This window comes from Pleurodeles waltl, chromosome 3_2 (assembly GCF_031143425.1).
Source record: "Pleurodeles waltl isolate 20211129_DDA chromosome 3_2, aPleWal1.hap1.20221129, whole genome shotgun sequence".
Taxonomy (NCBI): domain Eukaryota; kingdom Metazoa; phylum Chordata; class Amphibia; order Caudata; family Salamandridae; genus Pleurodeles; species Pleurodeles waltl.
Window position 1 is genome coordinate 46,463,376 of NC_090441.1, and position 26,187 is coordinate 46,489,562.

Here is a 26,187-nt window from a genome sequence, read left to right on the forward strand (position 1 = left end):
ATAGAGAAAGAAAGAGAAAATAACATGAAAAGCTATGGTGCTGCAACAGGCTCATCTGCAGATGTGAACGTGCGTAGGCAGAGAAATACCTACCTTCTTAATAGTCAGTGACAGGAATGCAATAATAAAAAGAAAACAATAATCGCTGTGTTTGGAGTGCAGCGTGGGAAAAAGACAATGACTATTTTAGTAATATGCTTCAGGCTACCTGTCGCTAATAAAGCTTGTTTTGTCTTGAATTTTTCTTTGTTTTAGCTTTGGTCATACACTTCGGCCATTTTGTTTTACCATGACCAGACTTTTCTTTCAAAGCAGGCTTTGTTTCAGTCACAACATAAAAAGAAGACTCCAAAGTGCATGCAGTATATATCACCATTGAATGTAGACAGAACATAGAGAAATTTAACAGTAAGGTGGACTAGGCAGATGCCTAGAGAGAGCAAGTTTGAGGATGGAAAAAGACAGCAGGAAAATGAGTAAACCAGAATGATCATGACATGAAAATTTTTATTTAAAAGGGAAGTCAACAACATTTTTATACATTGATATTTTTTAATTTCTATCCCTCTTTCGAAGCCTTGATTGGAATTGTAAAATTTTGATTTACAGTGTGAAAATATTTTTCTTGATCAGGGTTTGATAAACAGTTTAGTACTTTGGCGTTGAAGTTAAAATCAAATATGACAAATGTTTAGAACACTGTGAAAGTCATCTGCAAGCATTCTCCTTTGTACTGAATGAATTAAGGTATGTGTTAGATATCCTTATCAACTGGGCTCACATGTTAACTATAATAACCACAGCTTGTTTTTATAGACCCTCAAACTCACCATGCAGATATGCGCAAAAGTAAGAGAATTTAGTTAAAACCACTTATTGGTATTAATTTCATTTACCTTAGAAGGATAAAAGGGTGGGCCCATTGTAATGGACTTTGAACCCGGGACCTTTAAATTACACACCTATTTCTGCATCAGGTCAAACTGTTTTCTCGATTTAGTGTCATGATATCATTCCAACCCCTACCACAAGAATATCTGAATATGTGGAGTTGCTCGAGTATAGAATTTTTTATATTGAAGTAACTTGTGTTATGAGACTCAGGTTTTGAGCATTTTTACTTCTTTGAAATATAGGATGTTTTCCTTATTTAGGTAAGCTGTGTTCTCGTACAAACCTTAGTCAGAAGATCAAGAAGGATAGCTGAGTCATTATGTCTTAACAAAGTTGCACAATGTATGTGTTATTTTAGTAAGGAATACACCATGAAAACATCCCAAGTCATTAAAATCAGCCTGCTTAAAGAACAATGCCACATATAAACTATATTGTCCCTCAGTTGTGTTTTAAAGTGAGGCAGCAGACATGTCTCCAGACGAACAAAGTTGCAGAATAGGAGAGACGGGAGATGTGGGAGCCGAGGGTAGGCACACTGTTTTACTGTACTGTGTGTTGGTATGTCTGCCCCTTAAGGGCGCAACTTTGCAGTTTAGCCAAATTTACTTTAGATCTCCTAGTGTTGGATCAAATTAAGCCTGGGGGTTCCGACATTTAAACATTTTTGGGTGATCCTTTTGTGAATGTTTTAAGAATCTTAACCATTATAAATATTTTTGGATTAGTTTAAGCTGTAAGTATCAACACTGTTGTGGTTTCTAAGGCACAAGTGGCAACTTCCTCTGTACAAACTAGATTCTATTTCTATAGAATGACTGGAGGAGTGAGGTATCCACTGTAAACAAGATATTATGCTGCATTGTGGGAGGGATGTATGTAATCCTTATTAGCCAATGGCTTTTTGAATTTTGGCAAGGCAGGGTATTAGCATCTCTACTTCCAGTTTGACAGTGCAAGTCTGTAATAGAAGGGAGCAGGTTTGCGGACTGGTGAGCACTTTTGAGTTTATATTTTTATTTAAAGCACAGATGTGATTAAAGATGTGCTAGCCTTGGATTGGGTGCGTTGTTGGAGTCAGGTTGAGGAAAAGAAGGTCCAGCAATGGTGTGAGCTTTAAATATTTACTTCTGATATTTAATTTTGACTGCACTTAGTAAACACCCTAAAGCATGAATCTCACAGGTGTTGTAAAGCAATGTGTGCTAAAGGAAACCATGTGGTAATATATTCAAACATAGCTCCTTACTGCGCCCTGGTTGCATGTACAATGAGAAATGGTGCCTAAATTGTGGAGGACTCTGCATTGGACCTATTAGTTTTGGGGTTATTAACAACACGTGACCTGCCATATGTTTGCAGTGTTTTTCTGTTCCACTTGTAACAATAAAGTAATGGCATAGGTCTGGAAATGTATTTCTTTAAGTAAATCCGTGACAAGGCAATGCTCAGTATGATTTTTTATTCAGTCTTATATTGCTAAAAGTAATTGGCATTTTAGGCACGAGCTTCTCCGACGTTTACTCCTTTTGCATGAAGGCCATCCACTAAAGTTTATTCTATATATGTAAAAACATCCAAAGGACCATGAGACACAGGAAGGTGAATCTCATCCTCAATGAGAAGGCATCCATGTTGCCTGTAACAATACTGAGCATGATACTGGGTGGAAGAAAACTCTGGACAGCATGTTTATGTGAATGACAGAGGAATCCTTACCAACTGAGTTTCAATGAAAGCCTGAATTTCCTTTCAAGACACTGTGACACACAAAGATTTGCCTATCTTTTTCTGCGCTTATATAACTAGACCTAATAATCTAGACTTTCGTTTATGTGTTTGTCTTTAAAATCTTGTTTACAAAATCTAAGATTGATAAGTTTTGAAGAATTGCAATGTTTGTTTATATCTGAATGAAATTAATTCGATTGGAAGCATACTTAATCCTTACAATGGAAAACATTTAAAATCTGTGTTTGTTGAATTATTAAAAATCAGCAGTCTCTCTGGTTCATAATGGATATTAGTGGGATTCAGTACATTAATCTTAGTGAGCTTAAAGTTTAAAAGACACTATGGGCAAGATGTATGACCATTTCATTTTACAACTCTGTAATTGTGACTTTTTGTGAGTTGCAATTAGAGACTCGCAAGATGAAATGTACAAGTGTGTCTTAGACACATTTAGCAATTCCAGTCACAAAGACCTACCTCATCAATATTCATGAGGTAGCTTGGAATTTGCGCCCCCTTTGGGAATGGCCGCACTCACAGGGATGGTGGCCGCTGGGGACAACAGACCACAAATGTCTGTGACTGCTTTTTAAATAAAGCAGTTTTTTTTAATGCAGCCCGTTTTCCTTAAGGGAAAATTGGATGCATTTCAAACAAAAAAACTAAAAGATTTCTTTTAATTTTTTCAGAGTAGGTAATGGTGCGTGGGACCACCACCTGCTCTGACAAAATATTTTCGCTTCCATTCACAAAGGTTTAGGGGTCCCGTGGGGACTCCTTCCCATTTGCGAATGGGTTACCACCAACTTGATCTTGGTGGCAACTGCGATTGTTTTGTGACCGAATTCATGGTCGCAAAACAATCTTACATCCTTCTGCGACTCGCTATGAGGAAGGGACACCATTGGCATGCCCCTTCCTAATAGCGACTCTCAAACCTATTCCGTGAGTCAGTAACAAGTTACTGACTCACAGAATAGGATCGTTACTTGGGGAAAAGCCTTTTCACGGTCGCAAATGGCCAACCGGGAAAAGGCTTTCATACGTCTGGCCCTATTTTTTTAATCTGTGACATCTCAAATGGAAGTGTTCAGTTAGGCTGCACAGGACTTTTCAACTAAGACATTTTAAATCACAGAGTAGCAATTTTCTATTCAGTTAAGCAATCCTCTTAAGGTTTCTAAATGTGAGAGGAGGAGTATACTCTATTCAAAACAGCATGCTACAGAGTGTGCCAGCAATGGCCACAGTCATAGTTTCCATTTTAAGGGAGATAAGTAGCTATTTAACACTCCTGATAGCATTGCTTATTTTTAATCCTCTGCGCTTAAAATAAAATATAACAGTTTTTTGTCAGACTTAGAGTCTACCTGTCATTAAGCCTGCCAACATAGTAGAATTTATTTGCCCACACCTTCACACATAATTTAAATGGGCACATATAGAATAAATTAGATGTAGGATCAATAGTTGTATATATAGTTTGTAATTAGTCACCATGCAATGTTGAACAAGGAGTACTTAGGCACCAGGCTGTGAAGATCCAAACATTTATTTGACAGAGGGATTAGTACATCAGATGTACCTGGACGTATTGCCAGTTTGGCTTCATTCACATTTGTAAGAAAAGCTGCTCTTCCTAAACACCTTGGCATGGGCAGTGCAGGACCCCCCCTGGTCAGCACCTTCACTTTGCAGATCGTGAACATGGCAGGGGTGCACCCTTTGCTACAGTATTGCCGCCGGCTCGATTATGAGCTGGAGACAATGCTGTAGGCTGTTTCCCGCTAGGCCAGCGGGCGGAAACTCAGGTTTCTGCCCTCTGACCTAGTAGGAAAATCTTAATGGGGCCGACAGGGAGGTAGCCGGTGCGGCAGCAACCTCCACACATCAGTGGACGGTGTAAACCATCCGCCAAACTCATTATGAGCCCCATTTTTTCGAGTTTGACATATCAGTGGTAGGGGTGTGCAATGTTTCCAAGCTTTTCCTCTGCAAACTTAAAATTGTGCAAACTTTGTGCAGTTTAAAGGTTTCAAATTATTGAACAAATAGTTTACAAGAAACAAATCATTTAAAATTAGTATTCTGTCGAAAATATCTAGCAAAAGTTTACTTCCTGTTTTATCATTTTTAGCAAAAACTTATTTTGCAGAATGTTTTGCTTGCAAGTGAATTTTATTCAAAGGTGACAATCTCTCTAGAGCTCTAAAGAAACTCCCAAAATCACTAAATTTAGAAATATCTATTTAGACGTAAGTGTAATCATATTAGCTTTGAAGCTTTCACTTCACATGCCTTTTTTACTGTATTCCAAATTGTTCATTATAGCTTGGTAGAGATGGGATTAATTCATAATATATTATGTCAAAATATACTTCTAGCTACATTCAAGTGGGTTGGAAATACAGTTAAAGGTCATTTGATATATTATAAGTTTGAGCATAAACATTAGCATTTTAAAAGCAAGTGGGGATTTTTCTTGTTGCAGAAAATTGAAATTCAGGGAAATTAATGAAAATGTACGAATGGCTTCCACAGTCTTTTAAAGACTGTAGTGACCTCTGTGGGGTCTTTACACAAACAGAGTACTTTGGTAAATACTATGCAGAGCAGATTTTGTGCTGGATCTCCCCTCCTCTCGGACCCCATCCAATCTCATTATCATCCAATCTGATTACAATGGCATAAAGGCTTGAAGGTTGGGTTTTGAAGGATGCTCTGATTGGACCTTACTACAACGGGTGACTTCAGAAACCTTGGTGGTTGTTGAAGACTATACACCATAGGGGATGAGCCACTTGTGTGCCAGACAGTTGTAGGACACCTGAGATGCTCTCAGTTGGACCAGAGATAGAGGAGCAATGACATAAACAGGTTAAACCGAATCATCTTTACCATGTGTCTTCTGTTACTTGAAACCCAACCCAGTCCCAAATATGTAGCTGACATAGTCCTAGGGTGATATATTGTCAAGAAAAAAAAACCCTGACGATTTACTTCCTGGTATTTAGAGTAGAAAGCACTAGGCAACATTGGGTGATCACTTATTAAACCAAACTCACCTGTGTGCAAGCTTATCACAGGAATACAATCTGTGTTTTGTTTGGTATTGACTTAGGAGAGTTTAGAGCAGTCTAGCACATCCAAACAGTGCTTTCTACGTTTATGCTGAATTATATTTTTTATAACAGGAGAAAATAATGCTGACTTTGGCTACATCATCACACATTCACACATGAGAGTTTTAGGACCTTCCTAGAAGCTTTTTCTGCAGTGTGCCAACTATTTCACTCAGGGGTAATTGGCATGAGGAGTACACTGTAATTCATGTATATAACTTTGTATCTAGCACATGCCCCAGTAGGGAAAAAACTCAATTGTCATCTTCCCTTTTAAATTCAATATGAACAAGAAAACAACTCAAAAGAAATGTACATGTTGGTAAAAAAACAATCTTGCATTACTGTGGAAAAGAGCCAACATCAGCAAAACACACAAAAGCAAAATTCTAAAACAACACCACGACAATGAAAGAAAGAAAGGAAGAAGGAAGTATCTAGTTTGCATTTCTGTACATTGCAAAAGAAACTAGGATAAATTTATTGGGAAAACACCCCCTCCCCTGAAAGGGAATCAAATATTACCCGCTTTTTCGAACGAGAAGCTAAAGAGAAACAGATGAGATTAAAAACTGTGACTTGGGTTGGAGAAACGATTCACAAGACCCTGGTTTTATCAAGCCACCAACATGGTTTTTCAAAATGTATGCCACTGTTTCAGGAAATGGGGTGGTAAGGAGATGGTAGGAGGCGGGATGTAAAATAGATATGGTAAGAATTATCTTCCTCTTTCAATCACTAGAGTTCAAACTTAAGTTGCTTTGTGCCACAGAAGGCTTGCCTTTCAGCACAGCAACTCCCATAGCATGCCTAAGACGCTGACCTAAGATGGACAACTTCAGAAAGAAAACTCTCACTCAAGAAGTGAAATGGGGCACATTTGGTAGGGACTACATACTACTAGGAAACGTTGATGTGCACACCCACTAAGGATAGGGGAGGTGGATGTTAAGGTGAGAGTGTGCATCAAGCAGTGAATCATGCGCCTGATAGCAGATCTGTAGAAAACTGATCTGCATCACTTTTTTGACAATTCTGATAAATCTGTGGAACACCTTCTGTTCTAAAACAACTTGTGCTGTGAATTTTTAATTGTAATTTCTAAATCTTGATGTCATTACTTTTCCATTTAAATTGCTGATTATGTAGATGGGAGATGACTGAGCGATTTCCAGCATTTTGAGTTGATTGCTGGTAGGGCTGCACTTGTTGACTCACTAAATAGTAAAATCGGTGATGTTTCCAGATTGACCCACCAGTATGAAAACAATCCCCAGTGAAACTCATTCAGTATGTTAAAATAATTTTTGATACATATTCATGGTAGATACACTAACAACCTGATTGCATTTTACTATGCTGTTGGTCAACTACTCCATTCCTACTTTATGGCCAGGCGGATCCAGGGTGATGAGATGATGAGCTGGAGGTTAACAGCAACAATGTGTACCTAGATACAAACCTGTTTCTAGCTAGTCTTTTATTTTAGGCAGTGGACCGTAAGAACAGATTTTATCCAACATTGTGCTAACTTTTGGTAGTTCTGTCCACTGTCCTGGCTGCGATCTTGAAAACCACAAATTAATGCACCGAAACCTGGCAATTACTTAGCAGATGACCTTGGAGCATACATTGCCTTCTTTAGCCAACAACTGCAGTACTGTGTGGTATACCAAATATCTAGTCAATTTTAAACAACACTTAGGGGGTCATTCTGACTCCCGCCGGCCGCGGTAACCGCGGTGCCGGCGGGAGCCGCCAGAATACCGATGCGCGGTCAGAAGACCGCCGCGGTTATTCTGTGTTTCCCGCTGGGCTGGCGGGCGACCGCCAGAAGGCCGCCCGCCAGCCCAGCGGGAAACCCCTTCCCATGGGGAAGCCGGCTCCGAATGGAGCCGGCGGAGTGGGAAGTGTGCGACGGGTGCAGTAGCACCCGTCGCGATTTTCAGTGTCGGCATGGCAGACACTGAAAATCTTTTAGGGGCCCTCTTACGGGGGCCCCACAACACCCCTCACCGCCATCCTGTTCCTGGCGGTCAAAACCGCCAGGAACAGGATGGCGGTGAGGGGGTCGGAATCCCCATTCCTCAGGGCAGCGGAAAACCGGCGGGAGACCGCCGGTTTTCCGTTTCTGACCGCAGCCATACCGCCGCGGTCAGAATGCCCTTGGGAGCACCGCCAGCCTGTTGGCGGTGCTCCTGCGGTCCCCGGCTCTGGCGGTCCATGACCGCCAGGGTCAGAATGACCGCCTTAATGTGTTACTTGTTCTAAAGAGGTATTTAGTTTTCAGGTATTTTTCTCACCTGAAGTCTACTGGAATGTGCTCACTTGGAGTGTATGTTCACCTCTTCATCTGTGGTGTGTGGCAATGCATACTTGCTTGGTGTATAGTGTTCTCTTAATCAGTGGAGTGTGATCTTCTCCTTATCAGTGGTTAGTGGTTTCTTCCTAGGGGTGCGTGGCAATGTCCTCATCTGCACTGCTGTGTGTGAAACTCTTTGATGGTCTCTGACTCTCATGTATTTTGTGGTCCTCTTCCAACCTGTAGCGTGCAATCATCTTTTATCCGGTGTACTGTCAGCTCTGAGCAAATACTAATTATTTGTCTCTGCCAACATGGGGGCATCTGCAGTTATACTTTGTATTGCCTGCAATTGTAAATGATACATTTCCTCTGCCTCAGTGGGATCTTTCAGATGAACATCGAAATATTGACGCATTCCTCCTCAAGTATGGAGTATGCTTGAAACATGAGAACATAGCATACATCCCCTTAACTCCAGTATGGATAATTGTCTGTCTTCCACAGATTATGATGTTTCACAAAAATTATGAATTAGTATAGTATAACAAAATGCTAACAATATCTTGGTACACCACGTGTAGGTCAATCCAGACACTTTCGCATGTGGCCAGTATTTGGTCATAATTTTCATGCTGCTGAGGAAGAACTAGTTCTTTAGTCCGAAACATGCTGAACAAAGACAATTTCTGGAATTAATTACATCTCCTTTAGCAATAGAAACAGTGATTTGTTTATGTGAATGGAATGAACTGAAAAATACTTCCCCACACACATGGTTGAAAAGTGGTAGAAATAAGTATATTATAATAAATGAAGGCAGACTAAAATGGGATTCGTGGGAGCATTGCTTTAAAAGCTTAATGAAACAGATTTAAAGGGAGTGTGCCATTTGGCAATGTAAGAAGGTGAGGAGATACATCACTTGGGGCCATATGTATGGACACATTTGACACAGAATGGGTAAAATCCTTTGATACATCTGGCCCTTGGTTGCTTAGATTTCATGGGCCCTCAGAGTGGATTGGACTCCATATGGTAGAGAGTTCATTACTTGCGCCACATCATCAATCCGGTGCTGACTCCTCATAACCTCAACAAGGCCCTTCATCTGTTTGATGGGTTGCAGACCAGCCGCAATGGTACGTTAGAAGGTTAGCAATAAAAGAGTTGGTGTTAATTCATATTTGCTTGCCCCACACCTTGTTAGCAGTAATAGAGTTGCATCTATTGCTGAGTCTGCATGCTTGCAGTAGCTTTAGACTTGACTGTGTGTACTGTATCAATGTGCCAGTTGTGGACTATTGTAGCAGTTGTTTGCTTGCTGTTCTTGTCGCTTGCTGCTGGTGCGATTTCTACTACTTCTGAACTTCTGCATCAGTAATAAGATTATTGTGTATACTTTTGCTGTTTGCTCAGTCATTACTATGTCTTGCACCTATGCAGGTTTGGCTTGTGTACTTATTTTGTTGGCCAGCAGGTTTATACTCTAGCAGCTGTGATATGTTTAATGTGTGTATGCTTTGTTTAGTCAGGCCTGCAATGCCTTAGCCATGGTAATGTTGGTGTGTTCTTGCAGTGGAGGCAGTATTGGTGCGCACTCTCTGTTTGCCTGGTGTATATTCTTGTATCCATGGCAAGTTTAGTATGTGTACTTTCTCAGTTTAGCACACATTTAGTCTTGCAGGAGTGGCAGATTTGGTGTGTGTTTTCCTTTTCTATTTGCCAGGTCCATAGTCTTGTAGACAGAAAAGGTTTGTGTGTGCTTTCTGTGTTTGCCATGTCAATGCTCTTGCAACAGAGGCAGGTTTAGTGTTCGTGCATTTTTTCTGGCAGGTATGTATCCTGTGGAAGTGTGCTTATTCAGGTGGCAGGCTTCTAAAACTGTAGCAGTGACAGGTTTAGTGTGTGCTTTCTTGGCTTGATAAGTGTTTAACTTTGCAATAGTGTCTGCTTTAGTGAGTGTGCAATCTCAATTTGTAAGGCCTATATTCGTGCATCAGAGAGGTTCAGTGTGTGTCTGCACTCCATTCTGCCACAACTGCACCCTTCTAACAGTGTTGGCGTTATAGTGCGTGTTTTATTGTCTCTGATGATTGGATGTGCCCTCCTGCAGCAATGTTATGATTTTTATTAAGAACATTTTGAAATGTTACCTGATTACTTTTATGAAGTGGTTAGAGAATGTGTCTCTAGCCTGTTGTTTCTAGGCTGCATAAGTGGAGTTTGAGGCTTTGTGTATATTGGTGTGGTTGGTATCCCTGTGTTTGAGTAGAATCAATCCCTCCTACCCTGAACTTTCATCCTGAGAACAAGTCTTCACTACACAGGACAGGATCTCTGCACTCAATGCCACAAAGCTCTAGGTGATTGACTGAGGAAGATGATGAAGTTTTGAAGGGTGGGGTTTGAGAGAGGAAGAAGGGTGGGCAGGGAGAGGGCATGGGGAAGGAGTGAGGAAAGAATAGTATACGTACAGCTTGCGACTTTTCTGCCAGGGTACCATGACCCTGGCGGCCGTTGTGGGTGCCGGTCTTGTGCCCGTTCTGGTGGGGCGTGGCAGACCGGCTGTGGCACGTGTGGGAAGAGGAAGGACTGCGGCTGGACTGGTGGCTGCTTGGGTGCTGGCCATCCTCTCGGTGCTTGGGGCTGTACCTGTAAAGGAAGAAAGTTCGTCTGAACATACCACTCAATGGAAGGTGGCCTCCAGTGCTTAATTTGTGCTTATTGTTTTCTGTGCTGAGCACCGGCACTTATTTTTGAGGGCCGGGGCTTATTCTTCTGTCTCAAGCATTTGCTGTGAGCAAAAGACTCATATGGGAAAGACGGAAGAAAGGAAAAACGAAAAAGCGTCACAAAGGGAGAAAGTAGAAAGCTGCAAGAGTGAGCTGAAGGGGCAAGGTGTGGCTTTATATGGACTGAAGAGGCCTGAGTTGGCTTCAGGATTACGCTGCATCAGTATTCCGTGTTCCCACATTTAATTGCAGTATCCGCGTGTTTAAGAGAAGGGCTTTGGGCACCGGCATGTTTTTATTTACAAATTAAGCACTGGTGGACTCAGATCACACAGTACTCCATGAGTCATCATTGGTTACAAAAATTCAATTACTTTTTATGTTAAATAACAAATATTTAAAAACTGTCCTCTTAAAATTATCTATCTTTTTCATTATTGTTCGTTACTGACTGATGGAAATCTGATTGGATATATTATTCACAGCTCATAATTTCGAGTGCACTGGATATACTGATGATTAAGTATTTTTCAGGTATATTAGTTTTGTGAATCTTCATAACCTGTATGGATTTAACTGTTCTGTTAATCGATGATTGAAGCCCTAAGCACTACATAAGTAAGAGTGAACATGCACATCTAGCTGATGGAACTTTAAAGGTGTTTTGGTTGTTGTTCTGAAAATGGGTACCTTCTTGGCCTGGGAATGTTATAGGGCCTTTACATATTTACAAGTATATTGCTCCTTGTTCGAAGGAAGATGTCAGGTGTTCTTTACTTGTCTGCAATGACTGTGTCCTGTATTGATCACTAAAGCATTTTTAGCCAGGCACTAAAATGTAACTATTCTTTCATTTTTTTCTGAACCAACCACTAGATGGTGGAAAAATGTACCACGTGTGAATCTAGAACTGTCTCTAGCCGGGCTTGCACCTACATCGCATACTGGTATTGACTAAAATCTGTAAGTAAATTGTGACAATTATGCTGAAAACAAACTGAAACTGAATATTTATGAATCTACTTTGATGCAGGCAATGCAGAATACCTGTTGTGTGTGTGTGTTTGTGGTGGTAGCCTATAATGACTATAATAGTTGCAATCCAGACAGATTTTATCCCCATTCCAAGCAAGTTTCCGGTCAATAGTCAGCTCTGTTGATCAGGCCTCTAGATTTGCTCTTATATATTGGAAGTATATACTGATGCGGAAGGAAAATTTGTATGTGGCATTTGTAAACCTAAGAGCAGCCTTTGATTTAGTCCCCAGGGACTTACTTTCGAAGGTGATGCGGAATATGCACGTACCTGATGACTTACTATCTGTTATTGTTAGATTGCACTATGAGACCTATGCTCATGTCGGATGGAGAGCTAGTGGGGAATTGACCGAGAGAATATTGACAGAAGAAGAGTGAGGCAGGGATGTGTTAGGGCCAACACTTTTCTCACTTTATAATAATGATGTGTTGTGTTTTTTCTTGGACAGTATGCATGATTCCCCAAAATTAGATGGCAGAAAGAATCCTGCTTTACTTTTTGCAGATAATGCACTCCTCATATCTAAGGCCCCTGTAGGCTTACAATCTCTTTAAATAGATTGTCAACCTAATTTGCTCTAAAACAAAATATATGGGGCTCGAGGCACAAAAGACCTGAAAGAGCAGGCTGTCTGTGGGTGGTGATAACCTTGAGCAAGTCAGTAATTCTGACTATCCGGGGATCAGGCCAGCTGAACATTTCTCTAGAACCCTGCAACTCAAGAGCAGTTTGTTAATTAAACACAAAATGATGGCTATTTTACATAGGCTCAGGGCTACAAGGTCAAGAACAGTAACTCCTGCCCTGGCTGTGTATAGGGCTAAAGCGCAAAGTGCAGCTTTATATGGGGCAGAATTATGGGGTTTGTTAGCTACTGTCCAGTTCTATCTGTGAATAGATTTGTACGGTCTCTGGTAAATGTCCTTGATAGTACCACGATGCTTCCTTTATTTTTAGATATGAAGTTAAAGAGAATATTTCATCTAGTGGGCCCCAAATCATTGCTGTACTAGCCTAGGGCGTGGATCACCCCTGAAATGGAAGATTATAGGAATGGGTTGAGGGACTGCTTTCCCTGGATCTAGTTTGTAAGATCTTGTGGTTCTAAAATCCACACATATGAATCTATCAATTAGGGCTAGGAGACCTATCGGATAATCCCAGTTCCATTTCTAGGAAATCTGAGGCATACTTGAGGATTTGCTATTGGCAAAATATTAGCGACAGATTGAGTACGAACTTGAAAAGTGGGGGGTTGACGAACCAGTTCTGGAATTCAAGCTTGTACCCAAATTCGAGGATTTTCTAGATAACGTAGTCCCTCCTGGGTTAAGAACCATGTATGTTAAATTCAGTCTGGGGACCCTACCTTTAAACAGTCTTACTGTTAAATGGAATAAAGGTATTCAGAATCAAGGCCTTTGCACCAGTTTATGCGTCTGTAGAAACTAAAGCATACATTTTGGTTTATCTGTCCAACTTATTGAGAAGCCCGACACAGGTGGTTACGGTCAATTTGCAGGACCTTGGGCCTTAGCCAGCATCTAAGTGCCTTAGGATTCCTAAAACTGATTAATCCGATTACATTGTCTATGCTGTAAGTAACTGTTTAGGTACTGTCAGGTTTACTCGGAAATCTATAATGGATTTAAAAATGTACTAATCTGATTATACTGTTTATACTGTGAGTACGTTTATAAGTATTGCTTGTTTTGCACTGAAATTTATATGGATTTTGTTTGGTACATTCTAATTGACTTAAACTGTATTTCTATAATGTTTTACTTGAGCTGATGTTTCATGGATTTTTTTTATCTGAAATAAATATGAAGGCGTGTGAGAGAATATAATAATGCCTATACCTGTTAGCTAGTTATTAGAATATATTCTTACTGGGATCACACTGTTAAAAATGACAAATATCCAAGAAAATGTCTCAGTTGTTAGAGAAATCACCATCTTAAAGCTACTTTCTTCGATACAAATGGCCTGAATATTCACACTATTGGTAGTTTTACAGTATGTTGTTATAATTTACAGCTCATTCTTCCTCTGTTTTTAATATTGTAAAGTATTCCCTATCTGAAAAGGTCTTTAATACAAGCAGTGATGTGTGCATTGTCACAACACCCAGGGCTCACCTGCCAGGAGACTTCCCACTGCTGTAGTCGGAAGAAGGCGATGGGCTATGGGAACTGCAGCTGCTGTGGCGATGGGACCTCTGTGATGGTGACTCCATCCTCGACCTGTCGGAAGATAGAGACGGAAGAAATAAAAGCATCCATTATTTGCGTCCTACCTAAAGTCTAACACAAAGAATGGCTCAAAACATTTCACAACTGCTTCAAACACTTCACACTGCTGATAGGGTGACCACCCGCCCCTAAATTTAACGGACCGTCTGTAGTTTGGGATTCGGGTCCATTGTCCGTGATGAATTCTTTCATGGACGCCTTTTGTTCGTAATTTTGGACATTGCAGGAAGTTGGGCTGTCCCCCTGCAAAAAGTCCCAGAGTTCTTTAACATTCACTACATGAGCCTGGCTTGGACTCAATGGCCTGTAGCAGCCCCTGTCCGGTCTGGCACAGGCTTCTATCAGCCCATTTTCATTCTGTTTGGCACATTATCACATACAGAGTGATAATGAACCTCATTGTGCAGTTACAGCATTTGCTGGGCCTCCTCCTGCCCCAGCCTAGGGCCTGGCATTCTGCTTTTATTCAGGGGCTGGTGTCACCTCACCAGGGCCAAACTCTGGGGAGGTGGAGAGGCGTAGTTGCATTTTGACACTACTTGCATGATTAAAGCACAGACATCAGATTATGTGCCAACGTTTTATAGGCCATAATAAAAATGTCAGTTTTAACTTTGTAGTGATGAGCTGTCTGAGTCCGAGGGTGGCGAGGTTGTCAATTAGGGTGGTGGAGTTGGGGTCGTTGTTGTTCTCCAGGTGAAAGTTCAGGTCGTCGAGGAGGATGTAGTCGGCGGAGGCCAGGGCGTGCCTGCTGACGAGGTCGGCGATGGAGTCGCAGAACTGAGGCCGTGGTCCTGGGGGGTCTGTAGATGAGAGTTCCTCTGAGGGTAGTGTTGGGGTTGGTGTGGATCTGGAAGTGCAGGTGTTCGGCGGTGCTGAGGGTGTCGTTGGTGCAGGTCGTGACCCTGATGGTGTTCTTGTGGATGATGGCGATTCCGCCTCCGACTCTGTTGGTGCGATCCCTGCGGGGATCTTGTAGTCATCCGGAATGGCTATGGCGATGTCCAGGGCCGAGGAGGCGTTCATCCAGGTCTCCGTCAGGAAGGCAACGTCCGGGGTGGAGGTGTCGAGCAGGTCCCAGAGTTCGACGGCGTGTTTGCGTGTGGAGCGGGTGTTTAGTAGGATGCATCGGAGATAGTTGCAGTCTGTCTCGGCAGGTAGTTTGGCGATTTGGAGGCTGGTGAAGCTGCAGTTCTGGCAGGTGAAGGGTCCCTGGGTGTGCTTCGGGGAGGCCAGGAAGCAGGTGTGTGATCATCCCGGTGTTGAGTGCGAGGAGCGTGCTGGCGGTGTAGTGGCGTTGGTTGCCGTGGCGGTCTTGGGGACCAGAGGTCCTGGCGCTGGGCACGGTCCGGACGCGGACAGGCACAGACGGGCTTGCCTAAGGCGCGCCTTTGGTGCGCCAGCGGTGCGGCCGTGCAGTGGCTGCCATATAAGGGGAGGTGGGAGAGAGGGGCAGCTGGGAGGTGGGAGTGGGGTGACAAATGGGCAAGGGGGGGTGGGGCCACAGGGATGCAGAGGTGGGAAACCAAAAATATGAGCATAGGCAGGGGGGCTGGGCCGCAGTGGCGGGGAAAAATGGAAAGTTAGAGTAGAGGCAGGGGGGCAGGGCCGCAGGGATGCAGCGGTGGGGAAAAACGAAAAGCTAGAGCAGCAGGCAGACCAGCACAAGATGCAGTGGCAGTGGCGAGGGGAGTGACCTGCCTGAGAGCAGGGTCAAGGGTCCAGAATTTGCCTTCTTGCCGGGTGGTCACCCTAACTGTAGGCAGTTATGGAATTCCAAATGATTTTTGCAGCTTCTTTAGTAAAGTAAACTGATTTTGCCTCATGCTAGAGTTTAGTTGGAGAGGGTGCCCCTTTGGGATTATGTATTTAAAAAAAGCAAAAAACTTGTGAAATATTCGCTGTCATGTTTGACAGAACCGTCCATCAAGCTTTTAACACACTGGCAGGAACCACAAGAGTTCCTGCCAGTGACAACGGCTGTCTGCAGGTCAGTCGGACATCTCTAAATGCAGAGCATGGGTACTCTTGTCAGGTGACAGGATATTTTACTCTGTCACCCTGATGAAGTAAATACAGTGCTCTGCACTGTAGATCAGGCCCTAAGTGTCTCATTTCCCAATTTAAACATGGAGAAAAATCTAAGCGCCCCATTTCTCATAATAAAGAATAGCAAATTTAATGTAAAATAAATTTGCTCTCATTTCACCCTGGTGAAAAAGCTAAATTGTATCCTTGTTACTAGTGCCTACTTTGTCCACTTAGTCACCTAGTGGGAACTTGGCACCCATTTTAGGGGACTGGGGTTTATTTTTTATCATAAGACTTCGGCCTCGAGCAAAATTGAGAAAGGCAGACAAGGAAGAATACTGTAGGAAGAGAAAAATAGGACAATTGTGAAGGCAGATTATGCTAAGGTATAGTCAGTTGGCCAAGCCCCCACCCTGGTGAATAGATCAGGACACTTAGAAAATTATCCCTCTCCCTGTTTCTTCCTCTATCACAACCTCTCTCCCCGTTTCTACCTTTACCTTTGACTGTGTCCCTCTCTATCTATCCTTGCCTCATCACTGTTACCTTCCTATAAAACCTTCTTTCTCTACCTCATCTATCTTTTGCTTTATCATCTCTCTCTCCTACCTTAGTCGCTCCTCCTTCGCTCTCTGTTCCTCCCTTTATCTTCCTTTTAGCCGCACTTATCTACCTTGTGTCTCTTTCAGCTGACTCCCACTCTTCCCGCCTCATCTTCCTCTTCTTCCTCCCCGCTCTCTACTTCTCTGTCTTGTGGTATCTCATCTCTCCACCTCATCAGTCTCTAAATTCCCGCCCTTCTACCTACCTCACTTCTCTGCGGACCCCTCTCTCCCTGCCTCTCCGGCATCACTGCTACCACCCTGCGCCTTTCTTTCATGAATTAGTCTCATGTCTGTATCCCTAATTATTCTCAAATTTTCTACCTCACCCCCTCTATTCTCTCTCCTTCCATTATCAAGACATGCCTTTCTCTGCGTGTACTCACTATTTCTGTATCTCTAGCGTCTCTCCCTCCGCTCTCTGGCAGTGCACCTCTCTCGCCCTGTCTCGCAGCCTTTTCTCGTCTCTATGCCCAGCTCTACATCCCTTCCTCCATCACCGACCTCTGCACCGCATCACTGGTACCCCAGCTCTCTGCCTTGTTCCTCTCTCTTTCTCACATCCCTCACTGCCTCACCTCACCCTGCCTGACCTCCTTCCCTCTCACTACCTCACCTCCCATTCAACTCACCATGTGTGTGCTACCTTACCTTCCCTGTCTTTCTACCCCTGTTCCTTCTGTCTCACCTCTCTCTCTACCTTGTTTCTTTCTCTTCACTTCTCTTTCTCTTTTTCTATCACTCGGCTCTGTCTCTCCTTCTTTGTGAATCTTTCCACCTTTCCAGGCTAACACTGCTACACTCCCTCTCTACCACTGAATCAACCTTACCTCTGTTTCTCTACCTAACCTGCCTCACCACTTCGCCTTTTGTCTGTTTACTCCCAGTATCTATTTCTACCCTCACACTTCCCTCTCCCTAACTCATTCTTCTTCATACCAGGACCGTCTCTCCATACCGCGCTGATCACTTTGCCCCTCTATCAACCTCAGCACACTCTTGCTACACGTTTCTCAATACAGCCCATCTCCTCCTCTCTCTGCCCCACACATAATTAACCTCTTTCTACCTTACCTCTCTCACCATACCTCATTCCTCTGTGTACCCTTCCCCTCTTCATCACATACTATTGTCTTACCATCTTTCCATATCCCTTCACTCTTAACCTACCTCTCTACCAGCCGCAGCTTACGACATGGAAAAGGGGCCACATGGGGCGAAAACAAGTACCAAAAATAAATGTAAAAAAACATAAAAACTTACCTTACACGCCGTCTTCCCTGCGCCGCACTACTCCTCTTCAAAGAAGGCACAGGCACCTAGCCTGCCCTGCGGCCAATCCTAACACTGCTTTCATGCTGCTGGCAGCATGAAAGCAGTGTTAGGATTGGCCGGATTTCCCTGGCTTGGCGCTCTGAGGCAGAGTGGGAGCCTCTCCCTGCTGTCCACAACCCGGCAACACAGTGCCGGGCTGGAGAGAGGTCTGTGCGCATCTGTGTTTGGCCAGCCTCAGATGGCCGGCCAAACACACATGCGCACTGAGGGGAGTGCTGTGCACTCCCCCTCCTTGCTTGTCACGCCAATTGCCCCAACCCACCTTTAAAAATAAAATGAGAATAAACATAGTTAATATTTGTTTTATTTTGAAGGTTTTGCAGCTGCTGCTGCTGGTGGGGGAACCACGCTCCTCCACTATAGTGGAGAAGCCACCGCTGCTCTCTACCTCTGTTGTTACCTATTTCTTCTGCTTTCAACCTATCCCTCTTTCTGGCTAGCACGCCTTTCTCTTTTAACCTCACATCTTTCCCTACCACGCCTTTCTCTGTATCTCATCTTTGTCTCTACCCCCTTCTACTTCACCGCTCACTGTGCTGTTTTTTCACCTCTCAGCCTTTCTCATGTCTCCTGCTGCCTGCCATCTATTTTACTCATCAGGACTAGGGGTTACTTTCTATCCAGAGGAGTGCATACGTAGAAAAAGAAGAGGACGGACAAGACAGGAAGAGAATGTTATCACATTTTACAGATGAAACTGTGAAACGGTGAAAGTCTACAGAGCACTGCTTTAATTCTCCCAGTTGCAGTGAGATTGTCAGTGGTGAAGGGAGATTTATTAGCAATTATGAATAACCAACTGCAATTCCAACAACAGGTGCATATGAATATTATAACACTGGTCAACTAAACATCCATCAAATTACCCTTCCGGGGTTTTGTCCTATCATCCGAGGAACAGGCAGATAAGACACTGAACTCCATCTAAAATATGTTTTTTTCAAAGCAAAAAAAATTAGATCCAATAGCAAAAGAAAATGGCTTTACCAATGCTTGTTGATGTTTTCATTTGATGCTGTGTCTGGCAGATGTCTAACAACTTGATCGTTCGGCTGCCCCTCTATTCGCTATTCCTGAATAAATAAAACAGGGGCGGGCATCATGGACGTCATTTAGGGGTTGCCAGGTGTCGCAGCTGTGACCCCTGGCTCATCCCTTTCGACCCCTGGCATTGCCTTTGCGACCCTCACCTCAGAGGTGGCCAAATCAGTGACAGGAACACAGGGGCAGCTAGTCCTTATGGACATAGGTTGAGGCGCACATTTCCTTATATTGGTCATTTTAATTACACCAATTATGAATAATATATAATTCACTATAAGTATAATAACAAATCGAGTATAATCAGCTGGAATATAACCCTCCCTGATAGCTGAGGTGAGTAAAAATTATTTTAAATGTATGTTGTGTGCATGCGTGCAGATGAGTGTGTTTATGTGAGGAAGAGTGTGTGTATTTGTAATTGTGTGTGTATAAACGTGTGTAAATGTATACAAAGGTCAAATGTCATGTGATGTCACTCCGCTACCCCAGGGCATTTGGTGAATTGACGTTCATGGCGGGGGTGTCACAATCTATGTCCCAAAACCCATTAAGATCACGCTGGTTACAAAGAGTGAACGAAGGGCTGGAGCAGAACGTCCGAGAGTGAGATAACGAGACAGAACGTGGAGACTGAAGATCAGAGTGCCTTTGCATTCAGCAATCCCCGCATTCCTGCTGCTCGGGTGACGCGCTCCTAAAACTTTGTGGCACTGCTACCCATATTATACTTTTTTAGCGCCGCATTTGCGTCATTTTTTGACGCAAAAACGGCGCAAACTTGCAAAATACAATTGTATTTTGTAAGTTTGCGCCGTTTTTGCGTCAAAAAAACGGCGCAAATGCGGCGTTAAAAAGTATAAATATGGGCCGTGTCATGCAAGCCGCAGACATGGCGCAGTGTGTGATCTGCAAAGTTCCTGTTGAATCGGAAAGCACCAGCAGTGACAAGGACCACAGAAAGAAGTGATCCAGGAGCGGGAGACCTATTACAAAAAAACTGAGCGGAGGCAAGGAAGGGCCTCCTCCACACCTGCAGTGCAGAACTCGCTGATGGAGACTCCCATCTGGGAAAGAGGTTAAAAAAACATAAAAAGATACGAGTAGTTGAGCTAATACATTCCCTGCACTCTTCTGCCACCTGGCGGGTAATGGGGAAATAACAGGGTCGAGAACATGCTCGAAATTGGCGACTAAATACATCTGGAATACTTTCTGCCAAGGGAGAACACAAAGCAGACAGACATAACACAAAAGAGCTGCAAATAATGCAGCATTTTGGAAAATAACAAAACAGTGCGCAGAAGAAACAATCTACCCACTGCAGTCATGGTGCAGACTCCAGCGTGTGAGTACATCTCGATACCAGCGCGTGAAGATGCTCAAACTTTTAAAACGCCGTAAGACTATTTTACTGGGAAGAGAGTACCGCCCCTTCTAGCACCGGTGCTCAGTGAGGTAGATCCCATTGATAGTCTGGCTGGACAACACAGCTGTCGCCAAACAATTATGTGAGATTCTTCAGAGGAGGGACTTTGGCTCAGTCCACATGTTGGAACCAGGAGTGGTGTTTTGATTGGACAGAAGTTGTGTGCTTCAACAAAAAAAAAAAACTGCTTGCCTTCCACACAGCTGTGTTTATTTGTCCAACTGCCTGAGCTTGAACTTTCAGGGACACACATGTGAAGTTATTAAAGTGTCTAAGATAACCAGATAAGTCATGGTGTTGTCTCTGGGAGCAGTACACATTGGATGATTGTTGGTTCATTACCGTACATGGATTTTTAGGTCTGTCACCTGACCTTTTAACCTTCACGAATATTATTTTACAATTCTTTGCTTTCAACAAGTACATATTCCTTCTCATGCTATCTACTTGTAATGCTTCACATTACCCTACCAAATTCCTTTAAAGCGAGACCTTTTGGCATTGCCAATTTGCAGATGGGCTATGTATCATTTAGTAACTGTAATGCACATCTCTGTGACACAACATGAGTTTGGATGGTGAAAAAAGAGGAGTGAGTAATACCTCCTGGGTGAACAGCATCGGAAGAGAGCCATGGTAGGGAAGTTGGGATAAAAGTTGGTTGAAGAGACGACTAGCTTAGATAATTTGCTTCACCCTACCATTATCAAGAATGGTGCAAAAAAAAAATCAGCAATCCAGGTAAACTAAATATGGTCTGCCAGAGCGCTTCCAATACACTATTAAATAGTTCAACAAAGCCTAGCAGTGGTATTTACAATATTATAAGGAAATACCACAGTGTTTAGCAACTTTCCAGTAACAATTAGGAAATAACCAGTGGTAACATGGTCACTACTCATATGCAGTGCATGTTTACTGGGCTGCTTGCCAATGGACTACACCTGCCGGTAATCATTACCAGAAATTGACTGTGCAGTGTCACCTTATTTACCAGAAATGTTTAAATGCAACAAAACTGTAAAACAGTTTGGTAGCAGATTACCAGAGTTTTTTTTTTACTGTTCTGCTGCATTTCCACCAATGCTTAAATGAGAGATACAGTTGCCAGACTCACATGATAAATGCATTATTGATCTTGGAGCTGGTCAGTAGTACTGAACGCTTCTTACTGGCAGGAGGTCATGACTTCAAATCCTGGCAAGGCAGATTCATCCTTCCAACTTTGGGTAGGTCAGTAAATTGAGGACCATAAATTGGGTAACAATTACATCTGTTATTTACAGTGCTTAGAAGCAAGAGATGCTTGATAAGTAGTGCAATGTAAATCAAGTTATTATCAATTAGCAGCATTGCTGAAATTAGAAGATTCAATAAACACGCTTAGTATACTGGAGCTACCTAACACTGTTTGGCACCATTCTGAGTTCAGAAAGAGTGGAGAGCTTTTTTCAATTTAAGTGTATTTGTACAGTCAATAAAAACATTATAAAACCATAAAAGCAGTTATTGGTTCATCTGTGTATACTTTAAGTAAAAATGATGCTTCGCTGGCCATAAAGATCGAAAAGCTTAAAAAACAGGGGAATAGAGCAGGAACAAACAGTTGATTTGTTTGTCTGCTGATGTATAATTAGGACAGTGGGTGCATTGCCCACATTCTACCTTTGACTAAATCCCATAATTATAGGTTAGGAAAATGCCATCTGTTTATGGTCCCTGCAGAAGACATTTACCACTGTTAGTGCCCTGAGCAATTGACAGAAAGATTTAAATATTGCTCCTTACTAACAGTGCTACTACTTCGCTAGTCCCTCAGGGTCATAAGACTGGGTGAGAACACGTGGCGGCTGGAGTCGGGGCCAAGTGGCAGGGAGGGGGCACAAAACAAAAAAGATACCAAGAAAAAAAAAAAAATGTACCTGCCACCTGCACCATCGCCGCCAGTTCGCCACTCTTCTGGGTCCCTCACTGAAGGCACAGGCTCCCAGCCTGCCCTGCGGCCAATCTTAACGCAGCGTCAGGATTGGCCTGAGTGCTCTTGATTTGCACTCCCAGGCAGACTGGGAGCCTGTGCCTGCTCAGTGCGCATGTGTGTTTGGCCGTCCTTAGCCGTCTGGCCAAACACACATGCGCACTGAGGGGAGTGCACCTACCACTCCCCTGGTGCCTGTCATCCATATGGCGCAGCGCCCAAAAAATAAAATGATAATAAACTCTGTTTATTATCATTTTATTTTTCAAGTCTTCAGCTGGTGGCAGGGGGGCGACGCTCCTCTGCCACAGCGGAGGAGCCGCCGCTGGTGAGAACCTATAACTATGGAAAATGGCCTAAAAAAAGAATGCACTGTGGCGGGTCCGGCGTGTACACCTCGCAATCCGCTGATTGCCTTATATTTGAATTACATCTCGTTATGTCATGAATGCAAACCGTAGGCAATTCTACATATGCTCCACAGCACTTCTGTCACACATTTGAGGAAGAATGTCTCACCTCTTTCTGTCTTTGGTTCTGTCTTTCCTTTTGTTCTTAGAGCTCCTTGACCTAAAAGACAACAGAGAACTGAAAAGACAGCAGCTGTGAGCATCTTACACATTCAGGATGGAAGTGGTAGTGGAAAAAACAAGGAAAACGGAGAAGAGGGCAGCATGAGACGAGGAGGGTGGAACTGAGAAAGGGCCATGACAAGAAGGCTGAGAGGTGATAGGAAAGTGTGGGGTGACAACAGAAGGTTGGCAAACAAGGAGAGCTACTTTCTCTAGCATGGTCTCTAACACGTGACTGAGGGTCGCTTGCACCGTCTCCAGGATGGCATCTAAGTCATGTTTGAGGGATTCTGGCACCTTCTCGATCAAAACCTCTAACATATGTCTGAGGGACACTGTCACCTTCTCAAGCACAGCCTCTAACACATGTCTGAGTGATGCAGGCACCCTCCATCGCCTCCGACACGTGACTGAGGGTCGCCGCAGCTTCTCCAGTAGGGCATCATGTTTGAGGGATTCTGACACCTTCTCAATCACAGCCTCTAACACAACTAAAGGATGCTAGCACTTTCTGGAGCACAGCCTTTCACACGTGTCAGAGGGACATTGCCACATCTCAAGCACAGCCTCTGACACATGCCTGAGGGACACTGTCACCTTCTCAAACACAGCCCCTAACACATGCCTGAGGGACACTGTCATCTTATTGAGAACAACCTCTAATACATGTAAGCGGGCCAACTGCACCTTCTCCAGCATGCTATCTAACATGTCTGAGGGACACTGACAACTTTGTGAGCGCTGCCTCTAATGTGTCAGAGGGCCACTTGCACCTTCTCCAGCCCAGCCTACAATAGGTGCCTGAGGGACGCTGGCACTCTTTCAGGCACATTAACACATGTATGAGGTACGCTGTCACCTCCTCCATCCGAGGGATGCTGCGACGTCGTTCAGTACAGACTCTGAAACATGCTTGAGGAAGGCATGCACCTCCCCCGGCAATGCTCTGACACCTGCCCAAGGGAGTCTTGCATCGTTTGAACATGGTCTCTTACCACTGGCTAAGGAAAGCTTTATCCTTCTGACCTATGGCTGCAAGAGATCGGCTCTTTCTCCAGCAGGGCCTCTCACCTGCTTTTAGGATAAAATAGGCCCTACGCTAGCTGGGTAAGAGAAATTCATTGGGGAGTAAGGAGGCATGGAAAAACAAAGGAGAAAAGGGTAGCTGTGAGAGAGTGGCAGGTCTACACCTAGGGAAGGAAAGTAAAAAACAGGAGACAATAGTGCAGAGGGTGAGGGTGTGGGGTAAGAAAAAAGGAAATAAATGTATGTTCATTAAAAAAAACAAATGTGCGCAATACAACTTATAGATACATGCCATTCACTCAATTGCATTCTAACATTTGGTGAATGTCATTTATCTTTGTAGTTTTTGAGGGAAGAGTTTAAGTGAAATGCAATTTTTTAAACAGTATTCAACAAGTTTGTTTTTCTCAGAGGTCACAGGCAACCATACAGCATAGAGGCAGTTGAAAGTTGTCAGTGTCCTGGGCCCTCGTATGTACAGTGTGTTTGCGCTATTGATTAACCCTACTCCAGGTTCTCCGTGCAGTCATTCACGGTGGTGAAACAACTTTTCTCTCACCTGTGTCTTCTCTTTTTCCTGGATCCGGATCGCGACCTTGGCAGAGACGGAAAAAAGAGACATTAGAGAAAAAAGTAAAGGACGTCCTGTGCTGTGTCCGTGCCCTGGGTCCGTTCAAGTGAACCGGTATGGTGTGTCCATAGAGATCAGAGCTCACTCACTATCCAAGAGTCACCGTCACAGCCCAGGAGCCACACTAACAGCCCAGGACTCACACCCACAGGTTGCCACTCACACTCATAGTACCTGGCTCACACTCACAACCTATGACTCACACTCATAACCAATGGTTCTCACCCAAAAGTCACGGCTCATACAATTGATGACTCACAAACAGTTCAAGATTCACACTCGTGGCTTACCAGCCATACTCATAGGTCCTGGCTCACACTCACTGTCCATGAGCCACAAGGGCAGCCCAGACTCATACAACTTGTCCTATAGCTCCCAACGAACACTCAGAGCCCATGCGTCAAGCTCAGAGCCCATGCTTCACACTTTCGACTTGTCCTATAGCTCAGAGCCCATGGGTGAAGCTCAGAGCCCACGGTTCACACTTCCGACTTGTCCTATGGCTCAGAGCCCAGGGGTCAAGCTCAGAGCCCACGGTTCACACTTCCAACTTTTCCTATGGCTCAGAGCCCACGGTTCACACTTCCGACTTGTCCTATGGCTCAGAGCCCATGGGTCAAGCTCAAAGCCCACGGTTCACACTTCCGACTTGTCCTATGGCTCAGAGCCCATGGGTCAAGCTCAGAGCCCACGGTTCACACTTCCGACTTGTCCTATGGCTCAGAGACCATTAGTCAAGCACAGAGCCCACGGTTCACTCTTCCAACTTGTCCTATGGCTCAGAGCCTATGGGTCAAGCTCAAAGCCCACGGTTCACACTTCCGACTTGTCCGACGAACCCATGGTTCACACTCATGGGTTATAGTGAAAGTTCATGAGGCACTCGTAGGCTTTCATTATGAGTGGGCCCCTAAATTTCGGTATGTAGTTACTGTTGCCTCACACCCTGGAATTCTGAGTTTTGCAGCAAACACCGAACCCTTCGCATGTTTTACCAGTAAACTTTGGAATGTCAAATCTGCAGAGATTATCCAGGGGAAAAATACCCAATATATACTGGGACATGTGGATTTAGGTGCACTAGCACATTGTCATGTTAAGTGTTAGAAATGGGTTTTTTGGTTGGCAGTCAGGTTACCCCCTGTCCAAGCAAAAGCCCTCACTGTAGTCAGGGTAAGTCACACACAATCCAAGATTATCCTGTGCCCACCCTCTGGTAGCTTGGCACGAGCAGTCAGGCTTAACTTAGAAGGCAATGTGTAAAGTATTTGTGCAATAAATCATACAATACCACCATATAGCACCACAAAAATACACCACACAGTGTTTAGAAAAATATAATATTTATCAGGATAATTGTAGGTCAAAAAGAATAAGGTTGCAATGGAAACTTGTAGAAATATCACGGAAAAGTGATATAAAATGTCTTAAGTCTTTAGAATATAAACAAAGTCTCTTTCAAGC

General features: G+C 43.6%; 1 protein-coding gene across 2 annotated transcripts in view; it reads right to left on the minus strand.

Annotated features, from left to right (window-relative positions):
• Nucleotides 1-26,187, minus strand: part of SRRM3 (serine/arginine repetitive matrix 3) — a 327,419-nt gene that overhangs the window by 52,823 nt on the left and 248,409 nt on the right. For both annotated transcript variants that reach the window (XM_069226720.1, XM_069226719.1), the window contains 4 exons: nucleotides 24,652-24,687; nucleotides 23,014-23,064; nucleotides 13,968-14,072; nucleotides 10,530-10,707 (listed from right to left, as the gene is read on the minus strand). In XM_069226720.1, the coding sequence (XP_069082821.1) occupies nucleotides 10,530-10,707; nucleotides 13,968-14,072; nucleotides 23,014-23,064; nucleotides 24,652-24,687 (370 nt within the window). The remainder of the gene's footprint in view (nucleotides 1-10,529; nucleotides 10,708-13,967; nucleotides 14,073-23,013; nucleotides 23,065-24,651; nucleotides 24,688-26,187) is intronic.